Below are 19,218 nucleotides of genomic sequence, written 5' to 3'. Positions count from 1 at the left end.
TATAGAGTAAGACTGTGTTTCAGAAATAGAAATTTACTCTAGAATTGGCGTTTATTAATAATCATAAAAATGTCTAAGCTGGCACATGATTGCTTAATCCTGTAATCTCAGAAATTATAGGGCTGAGGTAAGAGGATTGCCATAGGTCTGGAGGCAAGCCTGGGTTAAGGAGTGATACTATTTAAGTCTCAGTGAGATTTGTAGAATGAAAAAATAGTTTTATTTTTTATAGATGAGTTTATGTTTTTAAAGATGAGTCATCCTGTGAGGATCTGGGGATACTGCTTTGGTAAAAGGCTTCCCTAGCAGGTATAAGGTACCTAGAACCAAAGCAAACAAATAATGAACCAACAAACTGGTGTAGCTCAGTTGGCAAAGCACTTGCTTAATGTGTGGTCCCAAACTTTATTCCAAGAACTGAAATAAACAAGTTGCAAGGATTGCTTAACATTGAAAAATCTTCAGTCAGTGTAACCTGCTACTTCTTTCTGTCTTCTCCCCTCCCCTCCCCTCTCTCCTCCCCTCCCCTCTCCCCTCCCCTCCCCTCTCTCCTCCCCTCTCCTCTCTCCTCCCCTCCCCTTTTCTTTCCTTCTTTCCTTCAGTCCTTCTCTCTCTCTGTCTCCCTCCTTCCCTCTCCATCTCTCCCTCCATCTCTCCCTCCCTCCCTCCCTCCCTCCCTCCCTCCCTCTCTGTCTCTGTCTCTCTGTCTCTCTCTGTCTTTCTCAGTTTTTTTGAGACAGGGTTTCTCTGTGCAGCCTTGGCTGTCCTTGAACTCACAGAGATTCACCTACCTCTGCTTCCCAAGTGCTGGGATTGAAGGAATTCACCACCACTGCCCTGCTAACCTGCCACATGTTTAACAAAGTAAAGATAGAAATATCATGTATCTTCCCCAGATGGAGAAGAAAAACTAACACACATTTCTCAGTAAAAGATGATAATTGTAATGAGAAAGCATTACACTTCAAAGACTGTTGTACAAGACTGTGGCAGGTTTTATATGGTTTTGTTATCTCTCTTTTGACCTTATATTAGATATTATAAAATTTATGTAGTTTAACCTGATAATCATTTTTAAGATTCTCTAACTTGTGTTTCAGTGCAACCGACTGTTAAAGTGGTGTCCTGCCCCAGATTGCCACCATGTTGTTAAAGTCCAATATCCTGATGCAAAACCTGTTCGCTGCAAGTGTGGGCGCCAGTTTTGGTAAGCAAGTAATTTCCTAAATGAGTAAAGTGAATGTGGGGTTTCTGCTTTTTCTTTTTAATCTTGGTAATATAATAGGACACTTCATGCCGGAAGATAAGTGACGCTAGTTAAAAATAGTGTGAAGGTAGAAATCACACCTTAAATTTTCTTCATTCCAAGACGCTTTTATCTTTTGGAGGGAGAGGGAGTGTGTGTGTGTGTGTGTGTGTGTGTGTGTGTGTGTGTGTGTGTGTGTGTGTGTGTGTGCCGTTTGAAGGCAGTCTCGTTTTATAGTTTCATAGCCTGGATTGGCCTCAAACTCATGTTCATCCCTTTCCTAAGCCTCCCGAGTGCTGGGATAAGCGTATGCCACCACACCTGCTGAATGTATTGTTCATCAAGTGAGAATCAAGCTATACTCATAATTTTCTTTGTATTTCACTTTAACTTTTAATGAGAGAAATCTGGGTTAATTGCCTTTTGTTTCAACACTCAGAAAACTCAAGTGTGAGTGTACGTGTGTGGTACTTAGGTGCTCACGTGTGTGCTTGGTGATGGTGTGGTAGTGTCTTGGGGATCAAACTCCAGTCAAAGCTTAGTGGCAAAGCTTATCCACTGAGCCTTCTGTCTGGTCCAGATTGCTGTCAACATGTAGTATTTTGTTCTGTCTGGCTCTTGCTCTGTACCTTTATATTGTCACTGATTAAGGAATAAATAATATGCAGTTTATTTAAAAACAAAAAATTTCCTTGATTTAGACAAGTGTTTTTTGTAATTCACTTTTATTTAGTTTTGGTTTTTTTTTTTTTTGTTGTTGTTGTTTTTTTTTTTTCTTTTCTTTATTAAGAAATTTTCTACTCATTCTACATACCACCCACACACAGATCCTACCTCCTCCCTCCCCCCACCCCCACCAAGTTTTTATCTTATAAGAAAATGTGGTTAATTCTGGTTGTTTGAGCCAACTTTCTTGGTAATTTGGGCCTTTAGAGTTCTATAGTATATTTTTCCTCTGCCTGGACACTAGATTTCATTTATCAGAGATTTTTCAACATCAAATATTAGGGGACATCTTAGTGTCTCTGAAGTGTTTAGCTGACTTTCTTTTCCTCTGTGTGTAGCCTGGAAATTTCCCAATTTGAAAGTTCTTATTCTTTTTTCATTGGTAATTCATCTCTAAGTCCATCTTTTTTTGGTTTTTTCAAGACAGGGTTTCTCTGTGCAATTTTGGTGCCTGTCCTGGATCTCAATCTGTAGACTAGGCTGGCCTTGAACTCAGAGATCCACCTGCTTCTGCCTCCCGAGTGCTGGTATTAAAGGTGTGCACCACCACCGCCCGGCTCTAAGTCCATCTTTATATTTAGAGGCCAAGCTGCATCTTCAACAATGTTTCAATAATATTCAAAATACCAATATTTGATATTCAGTTTCATTGTTTATATATTCTACCTTGCAAAAAAAAAAAAAACAGTCAAGTCACAATTAAGTCAGGTTCTACTTTTTACAGTGAATGGTGGTATTCTAGTTGCAATAGCATGTTCCTCATTTTTATCAGAGACATCATCAGAATGACCTTAATTGGCTTTAGGTGCACACACATTCTATTAGGACTGTTATTCTTTTAAGATGACTGGTACTTTCTCTGCACCTCCTTTTTCATTATCAAGTTTCACCACAATCACCCTGGAATAGTCTGTTCAAGATAATGTATTTTTTTCTAACACACATCCCAAATCCTTCTATTATTGAGTTCCAATTCTGCTTCATTTTAGGATTTGTTAAAAAGAGCTTTCTTCACCTCTCATTACCAATTTTCCTATAACAGAATACCAAGATAATACAGTATTTACACAGCAGGAATTTATTTCTCAAGTTGGGAGTCCTGGGTCAGTGTGCTGGTGGATTAGAGGATATCTGGTGAATAATCTCACATGGTGGAAGGAACAACCCAACTGTCTGCATCTCCTTATTGTGTTGTTTATGAATACAACCCTCATGACACTAGGGTGTGTGTGTGGGGGTGGGGGGAGGGAAAGAGAGACCCACCTGCTTCGGCTTTCTGGGTGCTGGGATTAAAGGCATACGCCATCATACCCAACAGCCCCTACCTTTTAATGCTATCACACTGATGATTAGGTTTCAACATTGGAATTAGGGTAGGGCACATGTAGAATATAGCAGAAAGGTAAAATGGTCTTTTAGTCTTTTTAAAGAAAAGGAGAGAACTGGCACTACCAAATAGATTTTTTGTTTTGTTTCAGGACAGGGTTTCTCTGTAGTTTTGGTGCCTGTCCTGGATCTTGCTCTGTAGACCAGGCTGGCCTTGAACTCAAGGAGATCTGCCTGGCTCTGCCTCCAATTGCTGAGATTATAGCTGTGTGCCACCACCGCCCAGCCCAACTAGATATTTTGTTGATAGGTATTTCAGTATTATTCTAATTCTTTGTGTTGATAAAGATCAACAATGCCTTATTGTTTAGAGTTTAACCCTGTGACCTGGGGAGATGGTTCCGTATGTAAAGTGCTTGCTCTGCAAGAGTTAGGGACCTGAGTCCCAGAACCACGTAAAACTGGGCACCCCAGCATGCACATGTATTCCAGTGCTCCTTACGGTAATGGGAGGCAAAGCCAAGAGACTCCCTGGGAGTTTGTGAGCCAGCTGTGCTTGTGCTCAGAGCAGTGAACACCAACACGGAAGAGAGACCCTGCTTGAAACAAGGTCAAAGAGGAGGATGGCCGTTGTCCTCCTCCCACACACAGATTTCACCTTGGTAACAGATGAGAAGATGAAATCAGATTATGTTTTAATAAGAAACATCTCTCTCTCTTTGGTAAAAAGTTATTTAGTACAGTTAGATTTATTTATGGTTATCAGTGTTATATATATATATATATATATATATATATATATATATATATATATATATATATATATATATGTCTGTATACCACATGTGTTCAGTGTCCACAAAGGCCAGAAGAGGGCATCAGATCCTTATAACTGGAGTTGGTTGTCAGCCACCCTGTGGGTGCTGGCAGTCAAACCTGGGGCCTCTGCAAGAGCAACCAATGCTCTTACTCACTGAGCCATCTCTCCATTCTCTTGTGTTGTCTTTCTGTTAGGAAATGAAATGTGGCATACAATTGAAGCTCTGTTGGATTCTCTGTCTACCTTGTTAGAGAAATAATCATTTCCTTAACCTCTTTAGTTCTTTTTTTTTGACCATTTTTTAATCATTCTTTCAAATTACTTGATAATCACGTTAATCACCAATTTGATTTTGTATAAGTTTTACTAAACATTCTTTGACAATTTTATGCATATACAGTACATTTTAATTACTCTGCCCCTCTCCCCTGTCACAGCTCCCTCCTGTCCCTGTCACCCTTTCCCACTGCATCCCTGGAGTCCCTTCCCCACATTCACATCTTACCTTGTGACTCACTGAGTTCCTTCTGTGTGGCCGTGAGTTTGGAACAGTCCATCAGAGCCTGGTGGGCTCCACACTAGTGGACACACTGTTTGTGTGGCCTGTGTCATCCCTGCCCTCCACCCACCCATTTTGAGGAAGGGCGTTAACTGTAGTCCAAGCTAGCGTTGAATTCTCTATTCTTCCTGGGGCCTGGGATTTTACAGGCTACCATGCCCGCCCAACATCAAGTTGTTGTTTTTTTTCACAAGCATTTGTGTTTCCTTCATTTACACTCCTACCCTGTAAGCATACATGTGCTTAGTGCAGAATTACAGTTATGAGCCACCATGAGTCTTTGGTTTTTTAATAGATTGGCCAATGCCACTTTTCTCTACGGGCCTGAGTTTAATCTAGTCACATTTTGCAAAGATGTCCCCATTTTTGTCTCGTGTATTGTTTACTATGTATCAGTATGAAATTGTGAATTATCCTGAAAATGCAGGCTTTTGTTCTTCAGTTGGAATATTGAGTGGATGAAGGTAGAATTCTGTTTGGTGGAACACTACTACAAGCTTCTCAGTACAGTCTTAAGTGAGACATTCTTGCAGCAGTTACTGTGTTGTTATCAGGGCCTGTCTTTATGCTTCTAGTCATTCTCATTTCAAACATAATGAGTACATATTAATGCTGGTCCTAGAACACATTCATTCTGAAAAAATTCACTGTAAAATAAATGGACACATTCCCTGCATTGGTATTTGCAAATCATTTAGAATTTCCTGACAATACTAGAGAACTGAAGAGTATGAAATTGTTGAGTTGTTTACTTGTAGTAAGCATTATTATTTATCTAAACTCTTTGTGTCCTTTAACAGCTTTAACTGTGGCGAAAATTGGCATGATCCTGTTAAATGTAAGGTGAGGTTTCTTTTTTTCTTTCTTTTTCTTAATAACAAGTCAGTACATTTATAAAATTTGATTAAAGATAACAGCTTATGACTTTGTATTAGCAAACAGATTTTATTCTGCCCTTTTTATTTCTAGTGATCACTTACAGGTATTCTAAGTGCGTTCTTTAGAGTGTCAAGTTCCTGTTTATTCTTAGAATATCTGGGTGGGGCAGCTCTGGTGTCAGGTTTTGTATTGGGAGGAATAATTTGACTTTTCCTCAAGATTCCAGCCTCCCATCTCAACTTTAACCAGACAGAATTCTTATATAAAATTCTTGATCTTATATAAATGAGATTTTATAGTGACAAATTTTCCTGCTTTGAAAATATGACTAATGATAATCAACTCCTTTTTGACTGTCACATTTAAAGCTTGCCTTTAAGTGCTGAAATAAGCTCCTTAAGCTCTTAGTTATATTCTGATTCTTATTTTCAAATAGTGGTTGAAGAAGTGGATTAAAAAGTGTGATGATGACAGTGAAACTTCTAATTGGATTGCAGCTAACACAAAGGTTGGTCCATCCATGTGTTTCCCCCCACCTCAACCCCATCCCTAAACTGTTGATAATGAACATGGTGAAGGGTAGGTGTATAAGCAAAAGCTGTGTGAATTTATGTTGGTATGAGCCTTACAATAGCTTTTATCCACCTTACCCCCAATCATTGTCTATTGATTCCTTAATTACTTTCAGGTGTTTTATGTTATTGAGCATCTGTAAGGCAGTATGCATAGTGCTCTACTTTTATTGTAAAAACACGAATTTCCTGTAGAACAAGCTAATTTTGCTAAGCTATTATGAGGATATTCCATCCGGTTCATTTATGATGCTCATTTTTTTCTTTTTTTAATCTTTTGTTTGTTTGTTTGAGACAGGGTTTCTCTGTAGTTTTGGTGCCTATCCTGGATCTCGCTCTGTAAACCAGGCCGACCTCAAAGATACAAAGATCTAGTTCTGCCTGGCTCCGCCTCCCAAGTGCTAGGATTAAAGGCGTGCGCCAACAAGGCCTGGCTCCTTTTTTTTTTTTTTTTTTTTTTTTTAAAGCTGAGCTAAATCCCCAACCCCTTAAAATAATTTTTGTTCAGTGTGCATGTGTATGCTCATGTTCAGGTCAGGGGAGAACCACTTGCAGGAATCAATTTTTGCTTTCCATTATGTAGATACAGTGTATTGAACTGTTAGGCTTGATGGCAAGTACCCTTACCCACTGACCTATGTCACCAGCTATTGTTTTACTTTTTAGAAGTCCATCTTTAGAGGTCAGGATTTAAACAGTAATTTCATGTTTTGATTATGTATAGTAGGGCTAACAGAACTGATTCTCTGATTTTACTTTATGGTATACATCTAACATATGACTTAAGTGAAAAATTGAAAGTGGACCAATGGTGTTAGTCCTTATTTTTATTTTGAAATATGTTATTAATGAAGCTAGTTGTAAATTCAGTCTCTTAGGCACTGTGAATGTAGCTCAGTTGGTAGAGAGCTTGCCTAACAGGCACAAAGCCCTGGTCTTGATCCTAAACACATACAAACTGGATGTGGGGACATAGCCTATATGTCAGCTCTGCAGAACTAGAGGCAGATATCAGAAGTTCAACACCATCCCAAGCTACAAAAGACCTTGTAGGAAAACATAAAAACAAGGGCTGAGAAGATGTGTTTGCTGCTCAAGTAGGAAAAACTGAGTTTAGATCCCTGACACCCATATGAAAGTCAGCTGTGGCCATGTAACCCCCAGTGCTGTGTTTTAGAGACAGTGGATTCCCTGGAGTTCAGTGGTCAACCAGCTCAGCTGAATTTGAAGAGCTCATTGAAAGTGTCTGAGAGGAATAAGGCTGAGAGCTATGGTATAGGACTCTCTAGTGTCATCTCTCACACACTTGTGCACACAGTGTCCATGCCACTCACATTTTAAAGTTTTTAAAAAGCTAGACATTGTGGCACACACCATTGATCCTAGCACTTGGGAGGCAGAGACATGTGGATCTCTTTGAGTTCAAAGCCAGCCTAGTTACCTAGTGAGTTCTAGGACAGCCAGGACTTTGTAGAGAGACCTTGTCTCAACCACAACGAAAGTTTTTAAAAGTACATAAAAAACAAAAACAAAAATTGTGAGCTTCAGTATGAATTGACTTTGAAAGTCGGGGCCTGATTGCCTGCTTGTCTGACTACTTCAAAGTTTTAATTAAACTTACTGTGTCTGATTAAAAATATTTTGATTGGTTTTCACTGGGGTGGAGATGGTTCAGCAGCTGAGAGCACTGGCTCCTCTTCTTTCCATAGGACCTGAGTTCAATTCCAACCTGCATGGTGGCTCATCACTTTCAATATTTCCAGCTCCGGGAGATCTGATGCCCTCTTCTGGTCTCCACAGGCACCTGCATACAGATGGCAAACACACAGACATACATATAAATAAAAATAAATATTTTTAAAAAAGAAGCATTACATTGTTGTATCTATTAAAACCCAGTAATAATGATACAGGTTGTATTTAATGGTATTTATTACTTATGTGTAATAACGCTAATAAATAAATGAAATCTAGAACTGGCTTCTCTCCTCAATGGTAGCAATACAGCTTAGTGTAGCATTGACACCAACTTTATAGTTTTTTTCCATAGGAATGTCCCAAATGCCATGTCACAATTGAGAAGGATGGCGGTTGTAATCACATGGTTTGTCGTAACCAGAACTGTAAAGCAGAGTTTTGCTGGGTGTGTCTTGGCCCTTGGGAACCACATGGATCTGCCTGGTAGGTTGGACAAATGGTAGAGTATGTTCACATAATTATGGGATGTATACCACATATAAATGATACTTCTGCCTTTGATTATCATTTGACTTGAGCTAAATAAACAATATGTTGTTTCAATAGAGGAATATGTTCAATATAGCCACAGAGAGGGATTAGGTAGTGATATTTCTCATAGGAATTAATAATTGAGACAAACCTTTGGGTTGAGATTTTCATTAACTGAAGTTGGAAACAAAGTAAAAGCAGCACTAATCAGAGGTAGAGTAATATTTTAAGTTCATGATTTTAATTTTTAGTTACAGTGTCTGATATATCCTTTAGGTAGACATTGTAAACTAGAGTTTATGTACAGAAATTTAACCTGTGTGTTTTCCTTACTCTACAACATCTTTTAACAACAGTTTTGTTGTCTTTGACAATTGGAAAGCTATTGAGCAAAAATCTGTATTTTTAGCCTCTCTTTGAAATAGGCTTGCATTTCTGTTTGGAAGAATTACCTACAACTGGGAAGTAGTTCTTCAAATGGGCCTTTATTGTGCAATTTGATAAGTTCTTCAAGACCTTATGTTAATGTTAGATATGTGTGCATCCATTGGAGATGGGGTCCAGGATGCACTGTGGATACCAAAATCTGAGCATCATTATGACCACTATATACACTAGTGTAGTGTTTGCATGTATGTAGATTACTTATAATACCTAGCACACAGTGATTTTTCTGTAAAAGATACCAGTTACAAGGATAAAGACGTCTGTTTGTGTTTGGTACAGTTGGGAATTAACTTCAGATACTTTTTGCTCCTGGAAAGATTGTTTCCATGGATGCATAATCCTTGAATACAAAGGCTATCTGTGTTAAATGGCATTGTTCCATTTCCTTCTGTACCAGTAGATAATTTTGTGATATGCCTGTTTATTTGAGAAAATGCAAGTTAAATTTTAGATGAGTTTGAAAAACATAGGAGCTAAGCACATATCCTGTTGAAATGAAATGTTTTTGGGTGCTGTAATATGCAAATGACCTACTTTTATTTGTGTTACCTTCTTACTTTCTTTTGACACCGCCCCCTTCCCCCAGTAAGTTGTGGGGGATAGGGAAAGTTAGGAAATAGAACTTTAGTATAAAATAGTTTGGATATTGTGAGGGTTTAAGTTAAAGTAGCATGGTTAGATGAAAAGGGTTTGTATTGTATCCTTAACACATTGTCAAATAATTACAGTGCTCTGTGGAGACTGGATGGGAGGGGGAGGGTGCAGGTTCAAGACAAGATAAAGGAGATAGGAACTTAATACAAAAGTTAGGCATTTGCTTTTAATTTAAATGGAACCTGTATTATAGCAACTGGAAGAATGGTAATAGGGATCACTTCTGAAACTAATTCTAAGGGAAAACTAATTTGTTAGTGGTGAATAAAGAAGTTATGCCATTGTCAAAACTGAAGACAGATTCTCTTTATTTGTTTGTTTTGGTTTTGTGGGGATTCTCTGTTTAGTTTTGGTGCCTGTCCTCAAACTCAGAAATTCACCTGCCTCTGACTCCTGAGTGCTAGGATTAAAGGTTGTGGGGATTTTTTGAGTCAGGGTTTTTTTCCTATGTAGTCTTGGCTGTCCTGGAACTAGCGCTATAGACCAGGCTTGCCTGGAACTCTCAGAGATCTACCTGCCTCTGCCTCCCAAGTGCTGGGATTAATGGTGGCCACCTCTCTCTTCGTCCCTTCTCCCTTCCTTCCCCCTCCCTCCCTCTCTCGTATGATAACTATGGGGTTCCCAGAAACTATAATAAGGACACTGTATGCTTTTATATGCAAGTGTAGAGAAGTGGAGAATAGAGAAGAGTTTTTCAAGACCTTTGAGTTTGATGACTTCTCTCATAACGACTCAGATTTTAATTAAGTTATGCAAAGCAAAAGCACTACCACAGGCTGAATGATGACCTGGGCGAAAGGGCCATGCCTTTATACTTATTGACCTTGCAAAATGTATCCTACTTTGTTTTCTCTGAATGTCTTAAAATGCCTTTGATTTGTCAAAACAGTATTCCAAGTAGCACAATCAGTTATTTGAGTTAGAAGAGTTAGAAATATAGGTAGAGCCAGGTGGTGGTGGCGCATGCGTTTAATCCCAGCACTTGGGAGGCAAAGCTAGGCGGATCTCTGAGTTCAAAGCCTAGGCTACAGAGTGAGTTCCAGGACAGGCTCCAAAACCATACAGCAAAACCCTGTCTCGAAAAACAGAAACAAAAACAAACAAACAAAAGAAATATAGGTAGATCCTAAATATTTACTTTTGGTAGCCTTCAAATCTTTAATAGTTTCAGAAGAGAAAAGCCTGTGTTAAGATGGTGCTTTAAAATACATTTTAAAAAGTATTGCAAAGAGTGGGTATGGTGGCACACACCTTTAATTCCAGCACTCAGGAGGCAGGGGCATCTCTAAAGGACGGCTTAGCCTGGGCTGCATAAATAGCTCTGGGCCAGCCTGAGTTACGTAGGAGAGACCATGTCTCAAAAACAAACCGCAAGGGAAAGTTGCGGGCTTTAGAAGATAGGAAGAAGAGAATGTTAATAGTTAACCAGTCGATGACAAGAGCAGTGATCTTCCAATTAAATTAAGCATACTAGTGCATCCAGAAAAAAACATTGAATGATCAGGTGAAAATTAACATTTAAATCTTCCTCATCCAGATAAATTACCTGTTACTTTAAGACCAATTGTGGGCTACTTCTGAATAGTGGGAAATAGGCAATTGGCTAGTATCAAAAAGTAAGCAATTAAAAGTATAATTTTAAATTTCTGAAATTTGTGATTTAATTCTACACCTAAAAACTGTATCTGAGCCACATTTCAGTAGAATATTTCATTGGAGACAGAAATTTGTAGCCTATTCAGTAAAAATAGGCAAAGATATTTGGGATTGATTGGCCATTTCTTGCAGTAAACATAATAAATTTGCATTTTCCTTAGGGGAATATCTTTAAAAGTTTCATGAAAGGTACCCTACTTCTTTCTGCTTTCTCGTACATTTTCGTAAGAGCTATCTTATCTCCAAAGCCGTCTGTTACTCAAACATGTGAGTCAAAGAAAGGTATTGAAAACACACACACACACACACACACACACACACACATACATAGACAAACACTTCTCTGAAAACTGCTTTCTGATACACATTTGGTAAAATCAAAGATAATGAGTATTAGTCTATTATGCGTGCCTACAAATACCTAGACACCAGTACAGTTCTGAAGGGCTGAAGATACAGCTCAGTGGCAAAGAGAGCATTTAGATCAGCTCAGTGGCAGAGAGGCTCTAGATCCCAATTCTTAGCACCATGTGCACACGGGTATTCAAAAAACATTTCTGAAAAAGTTGGTAAATCTGTACAACAACTCAGTTTTAGATTTACTTTTTCTTTTTTTAAACATGTATGTGTGTGTGTCTGTGTGAATATGCATCTGTCACATACATGGTCACTCATCTTTCAACAGCTGTCCACAAAAGGCCAGAAGAGGGCATTAAATAACTTGGAATTGGAGTTCCAGAAGGTTTTGAGCTACTCACATTGTGTGCTGGGAAGAAATTCTGGTCCTTTTGAGTAGCAAGTACTCTTAGCCATTGAGCCATCTCTTAAGCCCCATACAATTCACTTTTAACATTTAAATTCAAATTTTTTTTTGGTGGGAGGGATAGAGGGAGGGATAGGGTTTTTAAAAGTCTTCCTTTAGCTCCAAAAGGTTCACTGTTAACAGATTTTGCAGCATGTTAGTTTTTAGCTTACTTGCTAACTGAACTGCCTCTACATAGTAACTCTGAATCATTCTTTGAAAGTCCATCGCAGGTGGGTGGTTAAGCATTATATAAATAAATAGCCACAATCACAATGTTGTCTCTTATAAAAGATTACATCGTAGCAAGGTGTGGTAGCATGTTGCCTTAATCCCAGCACTTGAAAACCAGTGCCAGGCAGATCTCTGAGTTTTGGGTTGTCCTGGTTTACATAGCAGTTTTCAAGCTAGCTAGGGATAGTGAGAACCTGTGTAAACAACAATAAAAAAGATACATAGTAACAAGGAAATAGGAAGTGCCAATCATTTCCACTCTTGACTTAATTTCTCTGGGCTTGTTCCCTCCTTTTTTGTGTATCATTGAGTTTTCAGTGACAGTTAATAGATCATAACAGTGTGTAAAAGTACATACAGCACAGCATCTCTTAAAGAGTAACTTGCTGATTGTTGGTTCTCTGGTTTATGAAAGGAGAGATACAGTGAGTAACAGATGGCTTAGGAGATAAGGTGATCTCTTCGGAAACAGTTTGAAGTTCAGACCACAAGTAGTAAACATAAACTTTATAATGCAGTTGTTTCTGGTGGTTGTAGCTTAGCTGGTTTGGGATGGGTTGCCCAGAAGGTGTGGAATTTCTTATTACTTCATGGAGAAGTGACCTAGTATTTTAGACAACCAAAATATTAGGTGTTGGATTATGTTCAACCCTCCCAGTGTGCTTTATTTATTAGCCTTGTAATTCTACAATTGTAACAATAGGATCCTGTGTGTTTTGATATCTGAGTTTATCTGTTGTATGTAAAGTAGAATATTGGTTCCAGATGTCTCTTAGTACAAGTTGAAGTGCTACATTGTGTTCCTTTTTTAATTGATTGATGGCTTTCTGAAATCCTCTTAATTTTCTTTAAGGTACAACTGTAACCGCTATAATGAGGATGATGCAAAGGCCGCAAGAGATGCCCAAGAGGTGAGTGCAGCCATGGCAGGGCAGCACTGGCTCAGAATGCCCAAGGCACGTTTTTCAGGGTAACTTTGTAGAAGCATTCAGTTCTGAATTATTTCTAGATAGACACTCCAATAAATCCTAGATGTCTGCTTACAATCCTAAAGGGACTCTTAGGATATTTATTAGGAATAGTCATAGTTTTGGTTTCTGAGAACTGCACTGTAGCTTAGATTGGCATCAAACTCATGATCCTTCTGCTTCTTCCTGACTGCTGGATATAGGCATGTGCATTTTGCTCAGTCTTTTTTGTTTTGTTATTTCTTTGTTGATTTTGAGACAAGCTCTTGCTTTTTATCTTGAATTCCCAAGTCTGATTACAGGGTATGCCAGTCTTCCTCTTCCATAAAGTTAGTCTTGTTGTTTCCTTTCTTTTGGTTGAGCTAGTTATGTTGGATATATGGCATTTATGGTATCAACACTCACCTGCATTCTTCTCATTCAGAAAGGAGAATAAGAGATCAGCAGTTGGTGGTGAGCTGCTGCTGTTCTGTGTAGAGCACACACAGTGTGTCACTTACTTTTACTCTGTTTTGTTTTGACCTCATTGTTCATGCAGTTCTGATAGGTGAGCTGATTTGAAACAGACCCCCCAAGAGTCTCCTGTCATAGAGAAAGGACCTGTTATTAGGAAAGGATCCAGACAATAGGTTTAGGTTTATAATACTTTTCTTTAATCTTGTAACTTTATAGTAGTTGTAAAAACATTAAGTTTTTATTTAGTCATTCTTTATTGAAATTCCTAGAGACACAAATGCTAAATGGTTTTCCAAGCTGGATACAATCCAAAATATGGATTGCTTGTTTGTTATTATTTGTTCTTAAAGGCATTTCTTTAAATTTTCTAGGCCTGGCATATTGCTGTGTGCCTGTAATCCAACAATCTGGAGGCTTTGGAGGATCTCAATTTTGAGTCCAGCAAGAATCCTCTCACTCAACACACACAGACCTCAATCATTTCTAATTAAAAAAACAAAATGCCCCCAATACATATTACGATATACTCCCATATTGGTAGAAATAAAGGTACTGTCTTTTTTTTATAATTACAAATGATGAATGTTTCACAGATATTTGTACTATTTTGGTCCTTTAGGGGGATATAGTTTAGGTGGTTTGTTTTCTGAGTCTTGGTTTTTCAAGACAGGGTTTTTCTGCCTCCTGAGTGCTGTGATTAAAGGATGTGCCACCACTGCTCAGCGAGACATGTTTTACTTGGTCTGGGTTCAAAGTACTGGAATTACATGCATACTATTTCAGTCCTTTCAAAGAATAGAAAAATTCTCACAAATTATAGTGCTGATTTAAATATATTCACTACAGTATTATTTAAATATATGAATGTAAATCCACTTGCAAATATCTTATTTCTATACAGCTATATAACCAAATCAAATCACAAATCAATGAAACTTACTTATATTCATTTAATTTTATAGATAGTAAAATGATACACCACTGTTTCTTGTTTATGTGGTGCAAAGGATAGAACCCAGGGATTCCTGTATTTCAGGGCAAACATTCTACCAGTTGAGCTACATCTACTGTGCTGAGTTGATGTGATCATTATCATCATCATCATCATTTTATTACTTAAAAAGGCGTGGTGGCTCACACCTTTAATTCTAGCACAAATAGGCAAGAGAATTTCTGTGAGTTCAAAGCCAGCCTGGTCTACATTAAATCAGGAGAGGGGTTGGGGACTTAGCTCAGTGGTAGAGTGTTTGCCTAGTAAGTAAGTAAGTAAATAGTTCGGGAGAGCCAGAACTGCATAGAAAGACCCTGACTCAAAGAAACAAAATATTTCTATTTCTGTGGTCTACTAATAATTTGGCACCAATAAATAGATAGATAGATAGTTCGGGAGAGCCAGAACTGCATAGAAAGACCCTGACTCAAAGAAACAAAATATTTCTGTGGTCTACTAATAATTTGGTACCTCTACTTCACTCCCATTTAATGGTCCTCAGATGTTAATATAAGATGGATCACTGTCTTAGTTAGGATTACTCTTGCTGATGAAACACCATTACCAAAAGCAGGACCTCAAACCAGGGCAGGAACCTGAGACAGGAGCTGATGTAGAGGCCATGGAGGGATGCTACTTACTGGCTTGTTCCTCATCGCTTGCTCAGACAGTTTTCTTATAGAACTCAGAACCACCAGCCCAGGAATGGCACCACCCACAGTGGGCTGTGCCCTCCCCCTTTGATCACTAATTAAGAAAACCCCTATAGGCTTTCCTATACCCAATATTATAGAGGCATTTTCTCAGTTGAGGCTACCTCCTCTCAATGACTCTAGCTTGACTTAAAATTAGGCAGTACAGTCACTTTGTATAATTCTGATTTATAAATTATTAGTGGCAGTCATGCTTTCTCTAGCTTCCTGTTTGGACTTAATTCTACTGTTGTGCTTTTGTTTATTTGTTTTAAACCTTAGCTTATTTTTATGACTTATTAGAAATCATGATTGTTTAAAATCCTTTTGAAGAACAGTGCTGTACATTTTTCCTATATAGTTTTGATAATTCCTTTGAATACAAAGAAATGTTTTTTCCTCATGGGTGGTACTGTATTTTCCTAGTTACTGAGAATTCTGAATGAATAGTAGACCGATTAGATCTGGAGATCATATTTAGCACTGATCTTTTGTTCTGAAGACCCCACCATTCAGTAACATCATACAGAAAATTAAGTCTCAATATGAATTCGCCTGAGACAAACCACATTCAGCCCGTAGTACCATCAAAATACATGATCTGTTTCTGGAGTGGGCCCCTAAGTTTTTTAAAGTAAGGGTCTATAGCTTGTACTTCACAAATTAGACCATTCTAAAATCTTACATACTGTTGGGGCATAGGGAAAGAATTCATATCACTGTTATTATTTATTTGACAGCTATATATTATTACATGCTTATTTTTAACCTTTTGATTATTCTTTATGCTCTCCACTCTTAACGTGCTGATCTGATGTCTCTTGGGTTATTATTAGTCTTCAGAAGTATTAGAAAGTTGGTATACAGTCCAGAAAGATGATTGCTGGTACTTTGAGTGCTTTGTGTTGTAGAAAAGTTCAAGCTCTGTTGTGCTGACAGTGGCAAAAATTTTGAATTTTCTTCTGTCTTTGGAAGTCAGTAATCCTTCTCTGTGAAGAGTTAAATAAAACCATGCCTGATGGCACAGGTGTGTTACCACAGCTGCTTGCAGGGTGAATGAGGAACATTATGAATTCAAGGTCTGCCTGAGCTATAGAGAGAAGTTAAAAGCCACCCTGAGCAATTTAGTGACACTCTTGTTTAAAAGGGGTATGTGGTTGTGTGTATTGGGGGAGGTTGTGTGTATAGGGAGATGACTCCATGTTCAAAACATTACTTTAAAAAAGCATGGCCCCAAATTCAGATCTACAGCATCCACGTGGCAATTACCTGTGTGCCCAGCATTGAGGCAGAAACAGGACTCTTGTGGCTAGCTGCCCAGCTACATTAGCCAGAATCAACAAGATCTGTGTTCAGTGAGAGTCCATGCCTCAATAAATAGTGATCCAGAAAGACACACTATGTGAACTTTATCTTCTAGACACTCATACATTCTATACACACATACACCTGTAGTGGTTGGGGAAGATAAGCCCATTGAGATTGCTTAGTAAGTAAAAATGTTCGCTATACAAATTTGATAAACTTGCATTTGATCCCTTGAATCCACAGTGTGGAAAGAGAGAACTGATTCCTGAAAGTTAACTCTGACCTCCTGCTGGCATATGAGTGTGCACATGTACACGCACACGCAAAAAGTGGAGGATGATGTACAAAGGGGGAAAATAAGGTTGGGAGGGTTGAATCTCAGGGGTAGAGTTTGCCCAATTTTGGCAAGGCTTTGATTCCCAGCACTGGGGTGTGAATCAGATAATACTTGCAGACTGGGTGATCTCCACTGTGATTACTCAACTGTTTCTTTCCTTACTGCTAAGGAAACCATAGGCTTTAATAGATGAATTTGACTGTGTTCCAAATAACTTTACTTAGAACAAAATAGTTGGTAGCTATACTTGACTAATCCTCATTTGAGGCTTTACTCACTGTATAGCTCTCCCTGGAACTCTGTGTAGACCAGTCTACCTTCTTAGTACATCTATAAACAAATTCAGACTCGGCAAGTAAGAACATTGAACATTTAGTTGAGGGCTGGAGAGATGGCTCAGTGGTTAAGAACTCTCTGGCTATTCTTCCAGAAAATCCAGGTTTTAGTTTCCAGCACCTACATGGTGGCTCACAACTTCCTGTAACTCTTCAATTCTCAGGAATCTGATGCCCTATTCTGGCTGCTTTGGGCACCAGGCACACAAGTGATTCATAGACATACACATAAAGTGATTAAAAAATATATTTTAAAAAACCCACTTAGTTGATTGTACTGCCTACTGCCTACTTGAGTTACATTGTCTTAGGAGCTATATGATGTCTTTTTGCCTGAGGGTAGTTTTCTACTTAAAAATACTTGTTTTCAAGGGCTGGGTTGTCAGTAAATTTGCTTAGCTTGCACAAATCTCAGGGTTCAGCCACCAGCAACATACACAGCTATTTCTTGTTTTCTGTCTCATTGCATCTGCTGTAGAGTGCTATCCAAGAGAACTCTTTTTGTAATGCTAAAAATATTCTTTATCAACATTAATTTGTTGGCCATTAATTGTAGAACAGTTTTGTTTTCCTTTTTGGGGGGGGGGGGGTTTGAGACAGGGTTTCTCTGTGTAGCTTTGGAGCCTGTCCTAGACTAGCTCTGTAGACCAGGCTGGCCTTGAACTCACAGAGATCCACCTGCCTCTGCCTCCCGAGTGCTGGGATTAAAGGCGTGTGCTGCCACCACCTGGCTTAGAATAGATATTTTAATGTTGAATTAAAATAGACAAATATGTGCCTCATGGCTGCTGTATGGAAACTACAGGAAGGCATTCAGAACAGTGTTAAATACCAAAGGTAACTATATATGGCTTTATTTTTTATTTTAAATTAAGATTAATTCTAAATTACTGCTTATCAGCAAATATATGAAATTTTAATTAACAGTTTTAGTCAAAAAATCGAATATACTCACGGATACAATGTTTTAATATGTGTATAATGTTGATGGATATTTAAATATAGATAATTATTTTTGTCACCTTGGGTACCTATCATTTTCTATGGTTAGACATTTGACATTTACTGGGTTACTTTTGAATACACAGTGCATTATTGACAGGGTCTCTCCCCAGTATCCTCATTTTACTTTGTACTTCTGAGTTCAGTAGTTTTAGATTCTTCATAGAAGTCAAGATTTATAGTATATATATTTCTATACAGGCTTAGTATATTTTACTTTTTTTGAGGGCCTTCTACTAATTTACATTCATACAGTTCCCTTCACTCCACTGCCAACTCTTGGTTATCTTTACGCTTTCAGGTGATGAGCTGTTGTAGTGCGTGAGATGCTATTAATTACACTGTAGCTTTTGTGTAGGATGTGTACGTCATAATTACAAGACCTTTCTTTTTCTCATGGGTCAGCGGTCTAGGGCAGCCCTGCAGAGGTACCTGTTCTACTGTAATCGCTATATGAACCACATGCAGAGTCTGCGCTTTGAACATAAGCTGTATGCTCAGGTGAAGCAGAAGATGGAGGAGATGCAGCAGCACAACATGTCCTGGATCGAGGTGCAGTTCCTGAAGAAAGCCGTTGACGTCCTCTGCCAGTGTCGTGCCACACTCATGTACACTTATGTCTTCGCCTTCTACCTCAAAAAGAATAACCAGTCCATTATCTTTGAGGTAGGACTAGTTTCTGGACGGGGAGGAAGGCTACCTTGTTTCATAGGACAGAGTTAAACCCTTTCTATTTTTTTTTAAAAAAAAATGTAGGTTAAAAAAATAGTCCTTATTAGAAAGATATGAGAAACTTCTTTGTTAAACTAAATGGCATAGAAATTTATGTGGTTTATCCAGCTAGTTCACTGTGCTGGCTCCATAGTCTATAGCCCTCAGTTTGAATTTTCACTTCTATCCTGGCTTAGCGCTGACTTATCTCTGCCTTCTCCCCTGGTGGTTTTCCCTTTTTTCTTTTCTGGAGTTTTTGTTTTGTCTT

General features: G+C 38.4%; 1 protein-coding gene across 1 annotated transcript in view; it reads left to right on the top strand.

The window, feature by feature from the left end:
• Arih1 (ariadne RBR E3 ubiquitin protein ligase 1) overlaps window positions 1–19,218 on the top strand; it is a 101,461-nt gene that overhangs the window by 76,539 nt on the left and 5,704 nt on the right. Inside the window, exons 7-12 of the mRNA XM_036192708.1 lie at window positions 1,101–1,207; window positions 5,478–5,520; window positions 5,993–6,064; window positions 8,179–8,309; window positions 13,004–13,061; window positions 18,645–18,905. Of these exons, the coding sequence (XP_036048601.1) occupies window positions 1,101–1,207; window positions 5,478–5,520; window positions 5,993–6,064; window positions 8,179–8,309; window positions 13,004–13,061; window positions 18,645–18,905 (672 nt within the window). The remainder of the gene's footprint in view (window positions 1–1,100; window positions 1,208–5,477; window positions 5,521–5,992; window positions 6,065–8,178; window positions 8,310–13,003; window positions 13,062–18,644; window positions 18,906–19,218) is intronic.

Source organism: Onychomys torridus, chromosome 7, assembly GCF_903995425.1.
Source record: "Onychomys torridus chromosome 7, mOncTor1.1, whole genome shotgun sequence".
In the NCBI taxonomy this organism is placed as follows: Eukaryota; Metazoa; Chordata; class Mammalia; order Rodentia; family Cricetidae; genus Onychomys; species Onychomys torridus.
This window is presented reverse-complemented; position numbering and strand designations above follow the sequence as displayed.